Source organism: Phoxinus phoxinus (assembly GCF_949152265.1).
Source record: "Phoxinus phoxinus genome assembly, chromosome: 2".
NCBI classification, from domain to species: domain Eukaryota; kingdom Metazoa; phylum Chordata; class Actinopteri; order Cypriniformes; family Leuciscidae; genus Phoxinus; species Phoxinus phoxinus.
In genome coordinates, this window is record NC_136877.1 from 50,467,568 (window position 1) to 50,488,056 (window position 20,489).

The window sequence follows — 20,489 nt, forward strand, 5'->3', positions numbered from 1 at the left end:
CCAGAGGCTCTTCAGAAAATGTAGACCAAACCGCTCAATATGAATGAATTTTACTATCTAATTATGAACGTTTTGAAGTGTGAAAGTGGTAGTTGCGTAGACTGTCAATGGAGAGAGGCAGAAATCTCTCAGATTTCATCAAAAAGATCTTCATTTGTGTTTCGAAGATGAACTTGAGGGTGAATAATTAATGACAGAATTGACATTTGTGTGTGAACTATCCCTTTAAACTCTTTTGTAACTTCCTGAATATTAAAACCCCAGTTGTCTGTGTGTGTATATGACATTTCTCTCGTGTGGATTATGAAAGGAGACGCGCTGAGATGATAAATCGCTGGAGCGCACGAGAAGAACAACAGAAAGAGAAGGACTGAGCATTCAGGACCGGTTTCCAAAACTGAAACCGAATCTCATCCCGGATTATATTTCACAGTCGACGGAGACTGAAAACAAGCGCTGAACTTTGAGACGAGTCTCAATTGTTGGCAGGAAGCCGGCCCAGAATGCATCAGTCACAGGTATTGTATCATAAATTAAGCCCCACCTCCGTCCTTAGAGGATTGGCTGGCAGTGACATCATCGGTGATGTCGTCAGGAAGAGAACAGCCCGCACCCATGACTGTGTGTGAAAGACAGGTAGAAGATGTGTGTGTGTGAATGAGAGAGTGAGTGAGTGTGCACGCATGTGAGAGAGAGAGAGAGAGAGAGAGAGAGAGAGAGAGCATGAGATTGTACGTGTGAGAGAGAGAGTGTGTGTGTGAGTGTGTGCGCATGAGTGAGTGCGTGAATTAGTGTGTGTGTGAGAGAGTGTGTGTGTGAGTGTGTGCGCATGAGTGAGTTAGAGTGTGTGTGAGAGAGAGAGAGAGAGAGAGCATGAGATTGTACGTGTGAGAGAGAGTGTGTGTGTGTGAGCATGAGTGAGTGCGTGAGTTAATGTGTGTGAGAGAGTGTGTGTGTGTGAGCATGAGTGAGTGCGTGAGTTAACGTGTGTGAGAGAGAGAGTGTGTGTGTGAGCATGAGTGAGTGAGTGAGTTAGTGTGTGTGTGAGAGTGTGTGTGTGTGTGTGTGTGTGTGTGTGCGCGCACATGAGTGAGTGCGTGAGTTAATGTGTGTGTGAGAGAGAGTGTGTGTGCGCATGAGTGAGTGAGTTAGTGTGTGTGAGAGTGAAAGTGTGTGTGTGTGTGTGTGTAAGAAGTGTGCAGATAAATGTGCATTTATATAATGCGTGTAGTTAGAAACAGACAAATACAAGAAGCCACAGCACCGTACATGTACGAGAGAGAGAGAAAGAGAGAGAGTGTGTGTGTGTGTGGAAAAGTAGCAAAAAGAGAGAGGTGAGAAAAGTGTTAAATCACATAAGCTTCATCACAGTGAGATCTGAGCACATGCAGAGAGAGAGAGAGAGAGAGAGAGAGAGAGAGAGAGAGAGAGAGAGAGAGAGAGAGAGAGAGAGAGAGAGAGAGAGAGAGAGAGAGAGAGAGAGAGAGAGAGAGAAATAAAGAATTATAAAATAAAGAAATTTTACAGAAACAACATCCAAGATCCCTTTTTAATTAATTCCCATTTGATCCCATTTCCGTTAATTGTAATTAAGCTGAAATAAAATGAACACAAATGTTAGATAAAAACCTTAACTGAGAAAAGCTGACTCACTAAAACTGAAATACAAACACTTAATAGTAATATATATATTTATCTCAACAACCAGTTGCCCTGTGATTACTAGGTGCAATTATAATGATTATATAAGAATCAGAATACACAATATTTATAAATAATGTATAAAATTTATAAAATATGTCCCTCAATTTGTAAAAGCTGTAATTTGTACAGTTACAGTAAGAGTAGGCATGTTTCTGAGAGCTTTACTTCTGTCCTGAAAAATACGTGTGTGTCATAAGCGTACACACACACACTGTGTAAATATCTAGATCACATGCACATCTTGCTTGTGTTTGTGTCAGAAGTTGAAATACTGGTTATAATTGCAGACGGTCTTAATAAGCGCTTTAATCCGCTAGTGTAACATGTATAGTCTTGTGACGAGTGGAGGTGCAGACCAGTGTTTAAAGCTCATCGCTGCATTGCCTTGCGCAAAAACTGCCTTTCTGTAAATGCTCGCTTCTATAAACAGAGTCGAAATGATCGTAAACTGAACATAAATATGACTTTAATCTCTATATTATATTTGTCTGCAGAGAACTATGAACGTGAGCGTGTGTTTACCTTTCCTCACCACCTGAACTGCAGGCTGATGCGCCTCCAGGGGCGGAGCTTCTACAGGCTCCTCCCCCCACTGGCTGGGAGTCTGGCTGGGGGCGGGCTCAGGAAACTCCGCCCCCGGCCCATCTGTAAAAGAGCTCCGTTCATTGGCCGTCTCGTTTGTGGGCGTGTCATCGGAATCCTGACTCCACCCATCCTCCAGGTCTCTGAAGATCAGCTGTCGGAGGGTTTCCACTGAGAAGACAAGAGAAAACATATATATATATTTTATCTTTTAAAATTTTATTTGAATCACTTTGCAAAAACATTGTTGTTTTTTTTCACTGGTCAATTTTGAGATTTTAGGCTATTTGTCTTCAAATAAAATGTCTTCTGTCAGACTTGTGGTGAAAAAAAGTCCAAAATACACATTCAGGTCTTTATTTTACTAACTTTGTCTATTTGCGTCTGTAGATTTCTCCGAAATTAAACAAAAGTTGTCGTTCTTAATCATCATGATCCGCGATCTCTCTCTGCTTCCTTTAATCTCACACACGTCTGGAAAGCTCTCTCTCTCCTTTACAATGCTGTCAGATCCAAATATGATAATTTCCTTTTAATCAGCAACCAATCGTGAAATTAAAATGGGCATTTAACCCTAAAAGCGAAATCTCATTGGCTGATGTCAATTTCTGACACCGTGATTGGTTCAGATGCATCACGTGACGCTCTGACATTCAGATGTGTGTTTTTGACTGTTTTTCTGGTCAGTTGAAGGCCATAAATGCTGTGTTTATACGTTTTAATGTGATTTAGGTGGTTTGTATTGTTGTTGCTAATGATTTGATGAGATATTGTGTCAGTAAATAGTTGTTTCCACTAAAAAAGTATGAATTTTTACATTACAAATCTTTAAATGCCTTTTTCTCAAAATGAGTTTTTTGTCATCCTCCCAGTGGTGGGCCGTCAGGCCCAGCAAGGCCTTCTCTGCTGGCCTAAACACTATGAGAATCACTGACTTGCACTTTAATATATATTTTTATGAATGAGTATTAAATTATTCCCAAAAGTCTGTTCTCTTAATTTCATAGCTTTTCTCTTGGTTGCGCTGCTTCCAGTAGTGTATATTTATTTTAGTGCTTTTATCCAATCATATTTCAGTCATCATGTGTTGCCAGGGTCAAATATATCTGCCTCGAGGCCTTCAGAATCGATAGTGCGGGCGCCTGTAGCTTAAATGAATGGCAATGAAACTGTTGCTTTAACCAATCAGATAATCAGTCAGATTTAATCAGCCAATCAGATATCGAGTTGATTGCACCGGGGCCATCTAGCAGGCATACAATAACGTAAGCATTTTCACGCCCTTTGATTGGATGGTCAGAGCGTGTACTATTATTACTGGTAGTCAGAGCTAGCTAACCGCATCTGTTGCGAACTGTGTAAACTAAAATACCTGTAGATTTCATAGTTTTTCAACCCACAAATTCATGTTTATTTCCTTCCTCGACCACCAGCAGGTTCAAACCTAACGGAAAAAATCCCTTATTCAGCTTACGCGGAGTCTCGGATCTCTATCGATCTGTCCGGGTAAAAACAGAACTGACTGCAATGTGTGCCAGGACTGATTTTGAAGGGAAAAGTCCCGCTGATCTCAATGATATCGTTCAAAAATCTGTGTGAGAGCTTGTGTCGGCTGTAACGTTACACATCGTCATGTTTTGCGGTGTTTTCCCTGTTTAACGTTACTGCTTCTGTCGAGCACACACTCTCAGCACTAAAGCGAATTTAAACTTATGACAGAAATACGACGGGACAGACTCGACTTTCAGCACATTAACCTCGATGGCGATAGAAAAGGTTGTTGGGACTGAAAAGCACAGACAACCTGTACAACCAAGTAATTCAAGTCTTTTTGAGGAAAGAAATTAGGATGGATTTTGTGTAAAAAATCAGTTTTGGAGAGTATAATGCATTTTTTGCCCCTGTTTTTGTCCGTGCTCTGCTGAATATGATTTTCTTCCTAATTTTTCTTGTAAATTTATGATCGAAACAACTTCTTTTTTTCAAACATTAATACTATAGCCATTGAAGGATAAGACCGTGATGAGGATCCGTTTCTGAATTTATAATCGGAACGCAAGAACCACTGTACACAAGCCGAACTCACTCGCTCGTTTCTCTCTGCCCGGCCTTTCGCGAACTCACAGAATTAACCCTATAACTGCCGGAGCAAAATAAAAACAGGAATTTCACAATTATAGAGAGTATGTGCGTGCGCTGCTACACTATTAAAAGTTATTAATTCAGGGTGGACATCACAGAAGGCCTAGGTGTAATATGCACGGCCCGCCACTGCATCCTCCAGTAGAAACATCTCAGCCTATGTACACCAAACTCTCCAGTTACACACTTAGCAGTATTCTGAAGATAAGTTCAGAGGGATTTGTTAATAAATCCTTCCGGGCCTGATTTATGTGACATTTTAATAAAAAAAATATGGCGAAAATCAATATTTTTAAGGCTATGGACAGTGTATTTAGATTTCCTAGGTCATGAAAGCATATATCCTGAAATCCGTCTGAACATCTTTCATCTTGTGTGTAATCAAAATGAAAAAATAATTTTGCACCTGGATTTATCATATGGTCAGATCTATCTACCGAAAATATATGCAAAATTGCGCATATTTAATGAGATCATGTCTAATTTGCATAATTAAACATACACATTTCAAAAACTTGTAATACATTTTTTATATATACTTGTGTAAGTAATCAACTGAGGAAGTTTCATGGTGATATCTATTATTTTAAAATTGTACCCTATTCACCTGTAGTGTCTCGCCTTGAAAAGGTAAATGTGATATTCAAATCGGTTTAAGTGAAGACTGCAAACACTAGCGCTCGCTCACCATCCTGAAGAGCAGCTTCTGCAACAGCAGCTTTCGATTGGAGGAAACCGTCCCCGTCCTGGCGAACGCTGGCTCCTGATTGGCCGGTGGGAGTGGTGGGCGTCAGAGCACATTCATCATCACTGACAGAGTCCCGCTCCAGAGACGCGGACGACTCCGACAGAGACACGTCTGCAGGAGAGACGGAAGTAACCATCATAACTAATAATCATCATAATGTGACTGAGACACACAGGCCTTAGTTCTGCAAGTTATTGCAAATAAATATTGTACAGCCTCAGATGTTCACTGATTAAATGCTCATAAATAAGAACTTTTATTAAGAAAAAATATTTTTTCACGATGTACAGACAAATAATAACACTCCTTAATCAGAGTAAACATTGTGTAAAATTACTGTAAATATATATTTTATTGGCATCTTCAAATGGGTGTTTATCATAACATTGTCTATGTTTTATGCGTTTAATTTTATTTATTTATTTTTTACTCTCCCTGACTCCTCTTATTTTTGTGTTTTTTTAGTGATTGTGAAGCACTTCGGGCAACAACTATCGCATTAAATGTGCTATAGAAATAAACAAATTAAATGAAATATTAATTTACTGTTATTAAATTGTATTATATACACTTTTTCAAAAGTTTGGGGTCATTCTGATTGTTTTATGTTTTATAAAGAAATTAATGTGATGAAAACCACAGTAAAAATAGTGCAATATTTGTACAATTTATAATGTTTTCTATGTGAATATATAACTTTAGTGTAATTTATTTCTGTGATCAAAGCTGAATTTCCAGCATGAGAGTCACATGATCCTTCAGAAATCATTCTAATATGATGATCTGATGCTCAAGAAACATTTATGATTTTTATCAGTGTTGAAAACAGGTTCATAGTTTTGTGGAAACTCCTACATTTCATTGTTCAGGATTCTTTGGTAAATAAAACAGTGTTTATCTGAGATAGAAATATTTTGTAGCATTATGAATGTAATGCTTGCTGAATAGAAGTTAGTGACCCCGAACCCGTAGTGTTTGTTCTGACATGACATGTTTAATCTGCAGATATGGTAATGAAGTGTGTCTCACCGAGCTGATTGGCTGATGAAGGCACACATGAGGACCTGAAAGAGAGCACACACAGTTAGATCAGAGAGTGTTCAGTGTGTGTGTGTGTGTGTGTGTGTGTGTGTGTGCGTGTGCGTGTGTGTGTGTGTGTGTGCACGTACCGCACTGGTGACTCTGGTTTAGTGGATCCTGAAGTGGCGGAAGAGATTGTCTTTTCCAGCTGGTCTTTCCAACTGACACACAAGAGCAACCAAACATCCATTGAACTTATAATTCCAGCTCTCAAACTCATTCTCAATCAAAGCAGATTTTTTAGCCGATTTCTTACAACATCAGTGTTCCAGAAATGTATTAAAACATGGTATACGAGAGCATCGTCCACTATTTGAACCGGTTTGGACTTCTTTGTAACATGTGCTTTACTGTATCCTTGTATTTGCTCAATTAAAGGATTAGTTCACTTTTAAAATGAAAATTCTGTCATCATATACTCACCCTTAAGTTGTTTCAAACCTGTATGAATTTCTTTCCTCTGCTGAACACAAAGGAAGATATTTAGAAGAATGTCAGTAACCAGACAGTTTTTGGTTCCCAATGACTGCCATAGTAGGAAAAAAATATACTATGGCAGTCATTGGGAACCAAAAACTGTCTGGTTACTGACATTCTTCTAAATATCTTCCTTTGTGTTCAGCAGAAGAAATAAATTCATACAGGTTTGAAACAACTTAAGGGTGAGTATATGATGACAGAATTTTCATTTTAAAAGTGAACTAATCCTTTAATTCATAAAACCTGCATGCAAAATTAGGATAAAAAGAACCACAGTTGTTATTCTTAACTAAAACTGAAAATCTTAAAAACACGAAACTGAAATAATATAAATATTAATAAAAATTAACTGAAATGAGTTTAAGTTGAAGCACTGAAATTATCAACTTGAAATGAATAGAAACTAAAATTAACTAAAACGGAAATAAAAATTAATTAAACCTATACATCAATATATTTTTTAAGTAATAAAATGACAAAAGCACAATGAAATTACAAAAAAAATGTAACTAAAATTAACATGAAAATAATAATATAAACTAAAAGAACTAGAAAAGCTTTGTATAAAATGGTTTAATATGCAGTGTGGACTGCTCATATATAAATAAAACGTTTCACCCATAATAATGACAGCAGGAATAAATGAAGCTCCCTGATAGGCTGCAAACCTGTCAATCAAACACAAGCACCCAATGAGGACTCACGTGTTCTTCTCCGACGAGGTCCCGGCCACCAGCTCGTAGATCTGCCGCTCAGACGTGCTGATCACATACAGCGCTTTATTGTCTGCGGGAGAAAAGCCACGAGATGAGACGCGTCTCTATATCCTCCGGCAGTGTTCTTCTCAGTGTTTCATTTAAAGGTGCAGTGTGTAAGTTTTAGCGGCATCTAGTGGTGAGGTTGCGAATTGCACCCAAAAGAAGTTACGGTGGCCGACAGGAAGTGATGTCGTCGTCTGAGACGGCAGAGAGTAGCCAGTTAAACAATGAGGTTTCTTTACAAAGATAAATTAAGATTATTCAGTAAAACTATGTTATTGCGAATATTATTGTTACTTGTTCATCATTGTGAGACGAAGAACAACAGCATGACCAAACGCGTGTCCGTTCAGGGCTCCTGTGGAAACATGTCGATGTAAGCGGACCCGCGGTGTGTGTAGATAGAAACGGCTCATGCTAAGCTAATAAAAACACGACGGTTCATTATGTAAGGTCTTCATACACCACTAACACAGTTATGTATCAGACGTCTACAGATCCTCCTAAATATTACACAGTGCACCTGTAAAAAGACTCTGATGCACTCGATTATGTGTTAAATATGTCTTTAAGTGCGTGAGGTGTGACCTCTGACCTGTGGCGACGGAGCGCACGAGGGAGGAGTCGAGGCGTACGACGGGACAGAAGGGTGTCTTGAGGTCAGTAGCTCCGCCCAGCGAGCGTGACGGACAGCGCAGGATGAGCCGCTCGTCGGGACCCTTCTGAAGCAGAACCAGCAGATCTGACAGCAGCAGCGCCTGGATCTCTGCACACACACACACACATACACACACACACACACACACGCACGCACGCACACACGCACACACACGCACGCGCACACACACCAAAGCTTAAAGACATGGACTGATATAATAACAAATCATTATAATAATAATCACTCATTTTTGATCACTAAGTTTTTCCCCATTGACAATTATTATAAAGCAATAATAACAATACGATATTTTTTGTTATTTAAATTAGTTAATATTAAAAAAATATATACACAGCATATTTAGCTATATGCATATGTAATATTGTACTAAAAATACAAACAGAAAATATGGAAAAATATATTTACGTTACTTTTTACAGATAATTTACTTTAAAATGTATTTGTGTAGTTTAAAAAAACTATAATATATTATATATATATAATAATAATATAATCAATAATAAAAAAAGTGAATCTCCATTGAATACGATTATAAAGTATTAATTATTTTAAATCATATGTTTATTATTTCAATTATAAAAATTAAATCAACAAATACATATATTTCTCTTGCAATAATAGTATTGTATTGTGCAAAATTGAAAATATGGAAAATTCACATCCCTGAATAATATATTTTTAATATAAACTGTACATTTAAAGTGTACAGTAAACGACCGATATTAACTGTTATTCCTGCACTGATTATCCTGATGCTTTGGTTCACGTCATCAGTGTGATGTGTGTGAGGTTTACCGATGGCTTTGTCTTTGCTGACCCTCCATGTGAGCGGCCCCTCGTGGATCATCCTCTTCGTGCTCAGATCCAGATTCTGTGTGAGAGACCACAGCGTGACGAACGACGATCCCGCCGTTAACGAGGCGTGCGTATGGCAAGCCGTTTTAACATTTAATCATTTAAGCATACTAGTATCTATTTTCATGCTACTAGTACTTATTTTTTAGATACTAGTATCTATTCCATTAAGTACTAGTACTTATTCATTAGATACTAGTACTTATTCATTAGATACTAGGGCTTATTCTTTAGGTACTAGTACCTTTTTAAAGATACTAGTACTTATTCATTAGATACTAGTACCTAATAAATAGATACTAGTACTTATTCATTAGATACTAGTACTTATTCATTAGATACTAGTACTTATTCAATAGATACTAGTACTTATTCATTAGATACTAGTACTTATTCATTAGATACTAGTACTTATTCATTAGATACTAGTACTTATTCATTAGATACTAGTACTTATTTAATAGATACTAGTACTTATTCATTAGATACTAGTACTTATTTAAATAGTGACTAGTAACTATTTTTTTGTTACTAGTAAAAAAAAACTTGTTTTGCCATTGACTTCTATGGGATCTGTCATTTAGATATCAACTAATCACTTCTGACTAGTATCTATTCCAATTTTGACTAGTACATATATATTAGATACTAGTACTTATTCATTAGGTACTAGTACTTATTTTTTAGATACTAGTACATTTTTATAGATACTAGTACCTATTAAATAGATACTAGTAGCTATTAAATAGATACTAGTACTTATTCATTAGATACTAGTGCTTATTATTTAGATACTAGTGCTTATTATTTAGATACTAGTGCTTATTATTTAGATACTAGTACTTATTCATTAGATACTAGTACTTATTTAATAGATACTAGTGCCTATTTATTAGATACTAGTACTTATTTAATAGATACTAGTGCCTATTTATTAGATACTAGTATTTATTCCAAATGTTACTAGTAAGATTTTAAATTTTACTAGTAAGATTTTTAATTGAACTCTACCGTGGCCGTTCTGACTAGTCATAACATAAGACTAGTAAAAAAGCAGTTGTGACTAGTAAAATAAGAATAGTTACTAGTAACAATTACAAAAGATACTAGTGTCTAATAAATAGTTACTAGTATCTATTGAATAAGTACTAGTATCTAATGAATAAGTACTAGTATCTAATTAATAGATACTAGTATCTAAATAATAAGCACTAGTATCTAAAGAATAAGTACTAGTATCTAATGAATAAGTACTAATATCTATTTAATAGCTACTAGTATCTATTTAATAGGTACTAGTATCTATTAAAAGGTACTAGTATCTAAAAAATAAGTACTAGTACCTAATGAATAAGTACTAGTATCTAATATATATGTACTAGTCACAATTGGAATAGATACTAGTCAGATGTGAATAGTTGATATCTAAATGACAGATCCCATTGAAGTCAATGGCAAAAAAAATTTTTTTTTACTAGTAACAAAAAAATAGTGACTAGTCACTATTTAAATAAGTACTAGTATCTAATGAATAAGTACTAGTATCTATTGAATAAGTACTAGTATCTATTGAATAAGTACTAGTATCTAATGAATAAGTACTAGTATCTATTGAATAAGTACTAGTATCTAATGAATAAGTACTAGTATCTATTGAATAAGTACTAGTATCTATTGAATAAGTACTAGTATCTATTGAATAAGTACTAGTATCTAATGAATAAGTACTAGTATCTATTTATTAGGTACTAGTATCTAATGAATAAGTACTAGTATCTTTAAAAAGGTACTAGTACCTAAAGAATAAGCACTAGTATCTAATGAATAAGTACTAGTATCTATTGAATAAGTACTAGTATCTAATGAATAAGTACTAGTATCTAATGAATAAGTACTAGTATCTAATGAATAAGTACTAGTATCTTTAAAAAGGTACTAGTACTTAAAGAATAAGCACTAGTATCTAATGAATAGGCACTAGTACCTAAAGAATAAGCACTAGTATCTAATGAATAAGTACTAGTACTTAATGGAATAGATACTAGTATCTAAAAAATAAGTACTAGTAGCATGAAAATAGATACTAGTAGGCTTAAATGATTAAATGTTAAAACGGCTTGCCATAGCGTGCGGGACAGTGAAGGACAGAAAGGGGCGGTACCTTGAACTGCGCTGCGACGGGATTGGCCTGTCTCTCCAGAGGCGTGAGGTCGAGCCTGCGCTGGTATTGGCTGAGCCGGTGTCGGTGCTCCGTTTCCCTGACGACCTCGTTCACGGCCTGAAGAATCCCTCGACAACACACCTGAGCTCTCTGAAGCTGCTGGAGATCAGGAGAGGACACTGCACACACACACACACACACACACACACACACCTTGTTTTAGCCTGAACCTAAGACAGCGTTGCATGTACAGATCACATGATAACGATGTGTGTGTGTGTGTGTGTGTGTGTGTGTGTGTGTGTGTGTGTGTGTGTGTGTGTGTGTGTGTGTGTGTGTGTTCCACTCACTCTCGGTGTGTTTGATGATGTTGTCCAGCAGCAGTGGATATTTAGTCAGGCGCTGCATCTCCGACACCAGCAGATCCTTCAGCTGTAACCGACGACAGTGAGGACTGGCCTCACACTCCTGACACACACACATCACATGACACACTCAACATCACCTTCACCATCCTCATCTTCATCACTCACGTGTGTGTGTGTGTGTTACCTGTATGAGGTGTGTGAATCGCGGGTCTTTGCGCTGCTTGTTCTTGATGAGCTCGAGCGCTTGACTCTGCTGACTGCACAGGTGAGACACCTGCTCCTCAAACTGCTCTCCAGCCTCTCCCTCGAACTACACACACACACACACACACACACACACACACACACACACACAGTATTACTCGTATGCCTCTCGAACAGCAGCACTGTATTCGAGGAGGGACACACTCACTCTGGCCAGCATGATGTCCCCGATGCCCTGAACGATGGCAGATTCCCTGCGCTTCCTCATGGACTCACATAAACTCGCTGGGAGAGAAAAACTACTTTAGAACTTAGTCATCACAGGGTTTTAAAAAATATTACAGTATTTATTATGAATATATATATACAGGGTGCGATTTGCCGGGGGGGGGATGCGTGGGATTTCCCCCTTTCTGGTAAATGTATCCCTGCCTCTGCTTAATTATTTTTATCCCCGGTGCTCGTAGAAACGCACGTGAGCACTAACCGTGTAGCTCGTAGAGACGCGCGCGAGCACTGACCGTGTAGCTCGTAGAGACGCGCGCGAGCACTGACCGTGTAGCTCGTAGAGACGCGCGCGGGCACTGACCGTGTAGCTCGTAGAGACGCGCGCGGGCACTGACCGTGAAGCTCGTAGAGACGCGCGCGGGCACTGACCGTGTAGCTCGTAGAGACGCGCGCGGGCACTGACCGTGAAGCTCGTAGAAACGCACGTGAGCACTAACCGTGTAGCTCGTAGAGACGCGCGCGAGCACTGACCGTGTAGCTCGTAGAGACGCGCGCGGGCACTGACCGTGTAGCTCGTAGAGACGCGCGCGGGCACTGACCGTGAAGCTCGTAGAAACGCGCGCGGGCACTGACCGTGTAGCTCGTAGAGACGCGCGCGAGCACTGACCGTGTAGCTCGTAGAGACGCGCGCGAGCACTGGCCGTGTAGCTCGTAGAGACGCGCGCGAGCACTGACCGTGTAGCTCGTAGAGACGCGCGCGGGCACTGACCGTGTAGCTCGTAGAGACGCGCGCGGGCACTGACCGTGAAGCTCGTAGAAACGCGCGCGGGCACTGACCGTGTAGCTGGTAGAGACGCGCGCGAGCACTGACCGTGTAGCTCGTAGAGACGCGCGCGAGCACTGACCGTGTAGCTCGTAGAGACGCGCGCGGGCACTGACCGTGTAGCTCGTAGAAACGCACGCGAGCACTGACCGTGTAGCTCGTAGAGACACGCGCGGGCACTGACCGTGTAGCTCGTAGAGACGCGCGCGAGCACTGACCGTGTAGCTCGTAGAGACGCGCGCGAGCACTGACCGTGTAGCTCGTAGAGACGCGCGCGAGCACTGACCGTGTAGCTCGTAGAGACGCGCGCGAGCACTGACCGTGTAGCTCGTAGAGACGCGCGCGGGCACTGACCGTGTAGCTCGTAGAAACGCGCGCGAGCACTGACCGTGTAGCTCGTAGAGACGCGCGCGAGCACTGACCGTGTAGCTCGTAGAGACGCGCGCGAGCACTGACCGTGTAGCTCGTAGAAACGCGCGGGCACTGACCGTGTAGCTCGTAGAAACGCGCGTGAGCACTGACCGTGTAGCTCGTAGAGACGCGCGCGAGCACTGACCGTGTAGCTCGTAGAGACGCGCGCGAGCACTGACCGTGTAGCTCGTAGAGACGCGCGCGAGCACTGACCGTGTAGCTCGTAGAAACGCGCGGGCACTGACCGTGTAGCTCGTAGAAACGCGCGGGCACTGACCGTGTAGCTCGTAGAGACGCGCGCGAGCACTGACCGTGTAGCTCGTAGAGACGCGCGTGAGCACTGACCGTGCAGCTCGTAGAGACGCGCGCGAGCACTGACCGTGTAGCTCGTAGAGACGCGCGCGAGCACTGACCGTGTAGCTCGTAGAAACGCGCGGGCACTGACCGTGTAGCTCGTAGAAACGCGCGGGCACTGACCGTGTAGCTCGTAGAGACGCGCGTGAGCACTGACCGTGTAGCTCGTAGAGACGCGCGCGAGCACTGACCGTGTAGCTCGTAGAGACGCGCGCGAGCACTGACCGTGTAGCTCGTAGAGACACGCTCGAGCACTGACCGCGTAACTCGTAGAGACGCGCGCGGGCACTGACCGTGTAGCTCGTAGAGACGCGCGCGAGCACTGACCGTGTAGCTCGTAGAGACGCGCGCGAGCACTGACCGTGTAGCTCGTAGAGACGCGCGCGGGCACTGACCGTGTAGCTCGTAGAGACGCGCGCGAGCACTGACCGTGCAGCTCGTAGAGACGCGCGCGAGCACTGACCGTGTAGCTCGTAGAGACGCGCGCGAGCACTGACCGTGTAGCTCGTAGAAACGCGCGGGCACTGACCGTGTAGCTCGTAGAAACGCGCGGGCACTGACCGTGTAGCTCGTAGAGACGCGCGTGAGCACTGACCGTGTAGCTCGTAGAAACGCGCGGGCACTGACCGTGTAGCTCGTAGAGACGCGCGCGAGCACTGACCGTGTAGCTCGTAGAGACGCGCGCGGGCACTGACCGTGAAGCTCGTAGAAACGCGCGGGCACTGACCGTGTAGCTCGTAGAGACGCGCGCGAGCACTGACCGTGTAGCTCGTAGAAACGCGCGGGCACTGACCGTGTAGCTCGTAGAGACGCGCGCGAGCACTGACCGTGTAGCTCGTAGAGACGCGCGCGGGCACTGACCGTGTAGCTCGTAGAAACGCGCGGGCACTGACCGTGTAGCTCGTAGAGACGCGCGCGAGCACTGACCGTGTAGCTCGTAGAAACGCGCGGGCACTGACCGTGTAGCTCGTAGAGACGCGCGTGAGCACTGACCGTGTAGCTCGTAGAAACGCGCGGGCACTGACCGTGTAGCTCGTAGAAACGCGCGGGCACTGACCGTGTAGCTCGTAGAGACGCGCGTGAGCACTGACCGTGTAGCTCGTAGAAACGCGCGCGAGCACTGACCGTGTAGCTCGTAGAAACGCGCGGGCACTGACCGTGTAGCTCGTAGAGACGCGCGTGAGCACTGACCGTGTAGCTCGTAGAGACGCGCGTGAGCACTGACCGTGTAGCTCGTAGAGACGCGCGTGAGCACTGACCGTGTAGCTCGTAGAAACGCGCGCGAGCACTGACCGTGTAGCTCGTAGAAACGCGCGGGCACTGACCGTGTAGCTCGTAGAGACGCGCGTGAGCACTGACCGTGTAGCTCGTAGAGACGCGCGCGAGCACTGACCGTGTAGCTCGTAGAAACGCGCGGGCACTGACCGTGTAGCTCGTAGAGACGCGCGTGAGCACTGACCGTGTAGCTCGTAGAAACGCGCGGGCACTGACCGTGTAGCTCGTAGAAACGCGCGGGCACTGACCGTGTAGCTCGTAGAAACGCGCGGGCACTGACCGTGAAGCTCGTAGAAACGCGCGCGAGCACTGACCGTGTAGCTCGTAGAAACGCGCGGGCACTGACCGTGAAGCTCGTAGAAACGCGCGCGAGCACTGACCGTGAAGCTCGTAGAAACGCGCGCGAGCACTGACCGTGTAGCTCGTAGACCTGCCGCAGGTTGAGGAAGATACAGGACAGCTCGTCTGGACTCAGGACGCTCTGCATCTTCTGATAAAACACCTGATCCAGGACCCTCAGCGTGCGCAGGTGAGACGCCTCCGTCGTGAGCAGCTCTACGGGACACAGATGAGAAGGCACAGAAGGTTCAACTTTTCTGAATGGTTTCATACATAGTAGTGTTAATAGTGTCTTATGTGGACATTTATTTATTTATTTTTTATCCCTTGAGTTGTTTGCTTGCATTTCCTTGAGACATAAAACATGGATAACATCTAAAAAAAATGCTTAAAAAAGGAAAATGACAACTATACACTGCAGCAACTATAGTCACCGGTGGGCTTCAATGCAACCCATCGAGGCTAAGAGAAGATAATGCAGCTGAATAAACTACACATAAGCATAAACAACTGTGGATTAAATGTATAGAGTATGCATGCTTATGTCATGAGATGTGTGAGATGTAGTGTAATTTACTTCTGTTCGCGTTTTAAACTGTAGTGTATTTTCACGTAATATGGCAGTAGCTGTTTCCATTCAAAGTTGCCAATATCAATTACACTGCCGTTCAAAAGTTTGGGATAAAAAGAAGCATCTTCTGCTCGACAAGGCTGCATTTATTTAATTAAAAATACAAAACAAACAGTGATATGATTTAAAACTGCTGTTTTCTATAATATAACATCAATATAATATTATGATTTGCTGCTCAAGAAAATATTTTTTGATTACTTTGTAACATTATAAATCTATTTCCTCTCACTTTTGATCAATTTATGCATCCTTGCTGAATAAAAATATACATTTCTTTCCAAAATTGTTTTATTACTGACCCCAAACTTTTGAACAATAGGGTATAATGTTAAGAAAGCTTTCCATTTCAGACAAATGCTGTTATTTTAAACTTTCTATTCATCAAAGAATCCTGAAAAAAATAAAAAAATTTACACAACTGTTTTCAAAATTTCTAATAATAATAATAATAAATGTTTCTTGAGCAGCAAATGAGCACATCAGAATGATTTCTGAAGGATCATGTTTCCAATCTAGTGTTTTTTTAATGCAACATCCCAAAATGTGCATATAAATTAATCAATTGAAACATAGCTAGTGTAAAGCATTCATTAAACACCAGTCACTGACTTTATGTCTGGTGAAGACTGGTGGTTACACTAACAAGCAATACTTTAAGTAGGTGCCATATAAAATACACTATAAACAGTGAATCGGTTAAGGGTGTGTGTGTGTAATTTCCTCAATGCTGTCTCGAGTCCGTTCACACAGTCAGTATTGAGTTTTGCATTAAAGGTTCTCTAAGCGATCCTGGGTGACGTCACTTCTTGTTGACGTTCGAACTATTGCCAAACAAAACGGAGGCTAGCTAGACCCTCCCTCCTCCTCATCCGCGCACTAACCCCCCAAACCCCACCCCCAAATCCTTCTTGTCGGTGATTGGCTGGAACACTGTTTGTTATGTTGTGGTGCGGGTTAGCCCAGTTTGTTTTTGTTGCCGTTTGTGGAGCCTGGGGAGTCTACAGAGACCGCGTTTTTTTAGAGTGTGTTCAGGAGACAGACAGCTAGCGGATAGTGAGGAGATATTTGCTGTATGTGACTAAAAAATGTTGGCCTAAAAAATGCGTGACATCACTTAGAGCACCTTTAAAAGGAGAACTCCGGGCAATTTTTAAGTTAATCTTGATCGTTATACCTTTGTGAGTTCTGTCTAAAGAAAAAAAAAACGAACCGGATTGGTGCTTGCAACACGGAGCTGCTACCGCTAATGCCCAGTGCTCACTCAGCTAACGACAGTTATGGGGCATATTCATAAAGAGTGTTTGTGTGCCTCTTAACAGACACAACATGCAATTAAAATGTCTGTCCAACATGAACAGGGTCCTTAGATGACAACAAGATGCGTTTAGCAACTTAGCCATTGTTTAAATTCACCTAAATAGTGTTTTAGAGACGGCTAGCTGTAGTCTCGCGCTGAAGTCCCGTGGGAACGCCCGTTGTAGCCGAGAAAAGGTAAATAGAAGTGTGCAGGTGGAGGAGCGTCGTGTGTGTGAAGAGTTGCTCACAAATGAAGAAGAAATGGTTCGTAACGTAACTATGGAGAATATAGAAGATTTTGAACACATGGAAGAGGCTTTTGAGTTTGATGGTCGTCCTTATTTATTTGAACCCGAGTATACAGACGAAGAACTAGCCTCTCACTCTTCAGTCAACAATACCTTTCTCCGGCTACAACGGGAGTTCCCACGGGACTTCAGCGCGAGACTACAGCTAGCCGTCTCTAAAACACTATTTAGGTGAGTTTAAACAATGGCTAAGTTGCTAAACGCATCTTGTTGTCATGTAAGGACCCTGTTCATGTTGGACAGACATTTTAATTGCATTTTGTGTCTGTTAAGAGGCACAGACACACTCTTTATGAATATGCCCCATAACTGCCGCTTTAGCGGAGTGGGAGCTCCAATCCGGTTCCTTTTTTTTTCTTTCTATAGACAGTACTCACAAAGGTGTAACGATCAAGATTAACTTAAAAATTGCCCGGAGTTCTCCCTTAAGGTGTGTGTCTCTAAAACAGCCTTAGATTTGGGTTAGAGTTTCCTCTAAACGTTGAACTAAACCCATGCCTCCTCCATCCTCCGCATAAACACACAGCAGTCTGAGGCTTCGGGCCCTCTGAGATCACACATGACATTGATCGGCACGGTGTTCATACACGTATCATCTTTAAACAGTCGGTTACGCGGACGAGACACGTCTGGGACTGTCAGAAAGCTCAATTCTCCAGCCTGAGGAGCAACGCTGCTCATTACAGAGTCACTGACACACACCTGACAGACGGCTTGTCGTCACAGGCCATCCGAGAGAGAAGTTACCCTGGGTGATCGCGCATTTCACACAGTGTACGCTTCTCCCCGGGGCGGGTCATTAACTCGAGGAAGTCGGATATTGAGATCTGTGAACACACTGCTAATATTCTTATTGACATATTCACAGGCATAAAAACACGTATTAAAGATGTTGAGCAACCTATTCATTAAACTGTTTGTCAGGATTGAGTTGGTTTACTCAGATGCCGACAACATAACGGGTGAATATTTACACGACGCACAAAGTATAGTTACAAAGTATATTCTGACCGGCTTTCAAACACACACGTAAAATAGTGCTGAACACAAGCATGATCAAATAAAATAATAATAAATAAATATTAATGTCAAGGCTCAGTACACGTTCAGCTCGGTCACAGTAATTGTGGCATAATGTAAATTAGCAAAGAAAATTATTTTGATGTAACCCTCAATTTTTTTTTAATAAAAGTAAAAAATGCCATTTCAGCAACGCATTTAAAATGCAAATAAACAACGGCAAATGAAAGTCAAGGGTTCAAAAGCAGAAATCTGTCTAAAGCATGATAGCTAGCAACATTCATGCTAACAACGTGCAACAACACGCTAGGGCTGCTCTGTTTTCTTTTATGTTTTTTCTCTCTAATCATTTTATGATTGTTTTTCCTGGAAAACTGTATCATCTGAGCAGCAACACTGTTGAAACCTGTCTTTACGATGCAGGAACACATCTCCAGGTGGAAGATCTCCCAGAGTTTCAGTTTGTGTATTATATTTGTTTGATGTTCAGATTTTTCTCTATACAAAATTATTTTTCTTGTATACTTGCATGTATCACGGCATGATATTTAAATCAAAATATAGGATATTAACTTAAAACAAGCTAATTTGAATGATTTGGACAAAACTACAGTGCAAGCTTGTAATAAACAGAACGACATCGTTCGCTGGTGTGGACGCTAATATAGTAATCGTTATAGTTATTTTTCTTGTTGATTTAATTTCAAAACAGTGAGTTCTGTAATGCTTAGAACAATTGATGGTTATAACTGTCCAAAACTCGAGTCAGTGGTGATTAACGTCATGCCACAGATGCTGTACACACAGATTCAATTGTATCGACCCTGGAAAAGTCCTTCTAAATCGGATGCTTATAGATTCTTCCCCAAGCGTGACATTTCTGCACCACAAACGTAACAGAAAAATCCCTGTTTTCAAACAGGTTTCCAATCGTTCTGGCTTTAGTCAGGCACACACCAGTGACCGTGGCATAAAAGCTTGATGTGTGTGTGTGTGTGCGCGTGTGTGTGTGTGCATGTACCGTAGATGACGGCTTGTCTGTCGATCTCTCGCGAGGAGAGTGACGTCAGCACGTGCGCGTCCACCGTGTCCTGCCAGTTCTGCGAGTCGATCACGTCCTCCTCGAGCGCCGGCGCGTCCGGGAGCAGAGCCACGGGAGAGTCCACGAGCCTACAGACACAGAGCAGAGTCAGAGAGAGAAGCAGAGGAGGCGGAGCCTGTGCTGAGGAGGCGGAGCCTGTGCTGTGGGGACGTCACCTGCGCTGAGAGCGGGGCGTGTACGGCGGCGTCGGGTTCTCCAGCGACCTGCAATCAGCAGACGACAAACACAAGTTACACACTTCCTGGATGCATGCAGTTTTTAGGGTTGGGTATTTTTAGAATTTTATCGATTCCTAGTTTAGAATCCAATAAGGTAAAAAAAAAAAAAAACTTGGATATCATTCACATTTAATCTTATTTTAAAACATTCAATTGTAGCTGAATATCCTGAAGAGAAATCAACAGGCTAAAGAACACTTTGCATGTGGTTTAAAAATACAGTTGAAAAACAACTAGCCTCACTAATATACATTTCAAGCATTATTAAAGACAAGTAAACACTAATTTAAAAAAGTAAATAAAATAGAACACACAACAAATTAGCAAATCGCAACAAATAGAGGCAACTGAACAATGATTAAATTTAACAGTGTTTTAAGATTTTCAGTATTCAGGTTCAGAAACTGTAATCAAATGTAAAATAACACTGCACTTTATAAATAAAACATACATTACAAATATAGTTACAAAAGTTATTCAGTCAAGAACTAGTGAATTTTCTCTGTCTTTTGTCGTTTGATTAGTGTTATTATAGAGACGGCCGCTGGAACACTGCACTTCATTGTCCGACTCCCCGAGAGTTACACAGTTTTACCGTTTTCGAATCCATTCAGCCGATCTCCGGGTCTGGCGGTAGCACTTTTAGCATAGCTTAGCATAGATCATTGAATCTGATTAGACCGTTAGCATCTCTCTCAAAAAAATGACCAAAGAGTTTCA

The 20,489-nt window shown here is 41.9% G+C and overlaps 3 protein-coding genes across 13 annotated transcripts in view; all 3 read right to left on the bottom strand.

Moving 5' to 3' along the window:
• The window catches only part of LOC306992573 (uncharacterized protein), an 868,003-nt gene that overhangs the window by 154,267 nt on the left and 693,247 nt on the right, over positions 1 to 20,489 (bottom strand). The gene's annotated exons all lie outside the window — the stretch shown is intronic.
• The window catches only part of LOC306992642 (SLAM family member 5), a 239,746-nt gene that overhangs the window by 38,913 nt on the left and 180,344 nt on the right, over positions 1 to 20,489 (bottom strand). The window lies entirely within an intron of this gene.
• The window catches only part of arhgef11 (Rho guanine nucleotide exchange factor (GEF) 11), a 51,083-nt gene that overhangs the window by 12,097 nt on the left and 18,497 nt on the right, over positions 1 to 20,489 (bottom strand). For 8 of the 11 annotated variants that reach the window (XM_079601450.1, XM_079601446.1, XM_079601449.1 and 5 more), the window contains 15 exons: positions 19,707 to 19,754; positions 19,471 to 19,619; positions 15,267 to 15,407; positions 11,970 to 12,046; positions 11,742 to 11,867; positions 11,540 to 11,657; positions 11,190 to 11,368; positions 8,969 to 9,044; positions 8,090 to 8,260; positions 7,441 to 7,522; positions 6,346 to 6,417; positions 6,206 to 6,240; positions 5,117 to 5,287; positions 2,227 to 2,457; positions 545 to 619 (listed from right to left, as the gene is read on the bottom strand). In XM_079601450.1, the coding sequence (XP_079457576.1) occupies positions 545 to 619; positions 2,227 to 2,457; positions 5,117 to 5,287; positions 6,206 to 6,240; positions 6,346 to 6,417; positions 7,441 to 7,522; positions 8,090 to 8,260; positions 8,969 to 9,044; positions 11,190 to 11,368; positions 11,540 to 11,657; positions 11,742 to 11,867; positions 11,970 to 12,046; positions 15,267 to 15,407; positions 19,471 to 19,619; positions 19,707 to 19,754 (1,751 nt within the window). Of the gene's footprint in view, positions 1 to 544; positions 620 to 1,198; positions 1,378 to 2,226; positions 2,458 to 5,116; positions 5,288 to 6,205; positions 6,241 to 6,345; positions 6,418 to 7,440; positions 7,523 to 8,089; positions 8,261 to 8,968; positions 9,045 to 11,189; positions 11,369 to 11,539; positions 11,658 to 11,741; positions 11,868 to 11,969; positions 12,047 to 15,266; positions 15,408 to 19,470; positions 19,620 to 19,706; positions 19,755 to 20,489 lie in introns of those variants that run through there. The other 3 variants (XM_079601447.1, XM_079601452.1, XM_079601455.1) reach the window with 2 other exon arrangements.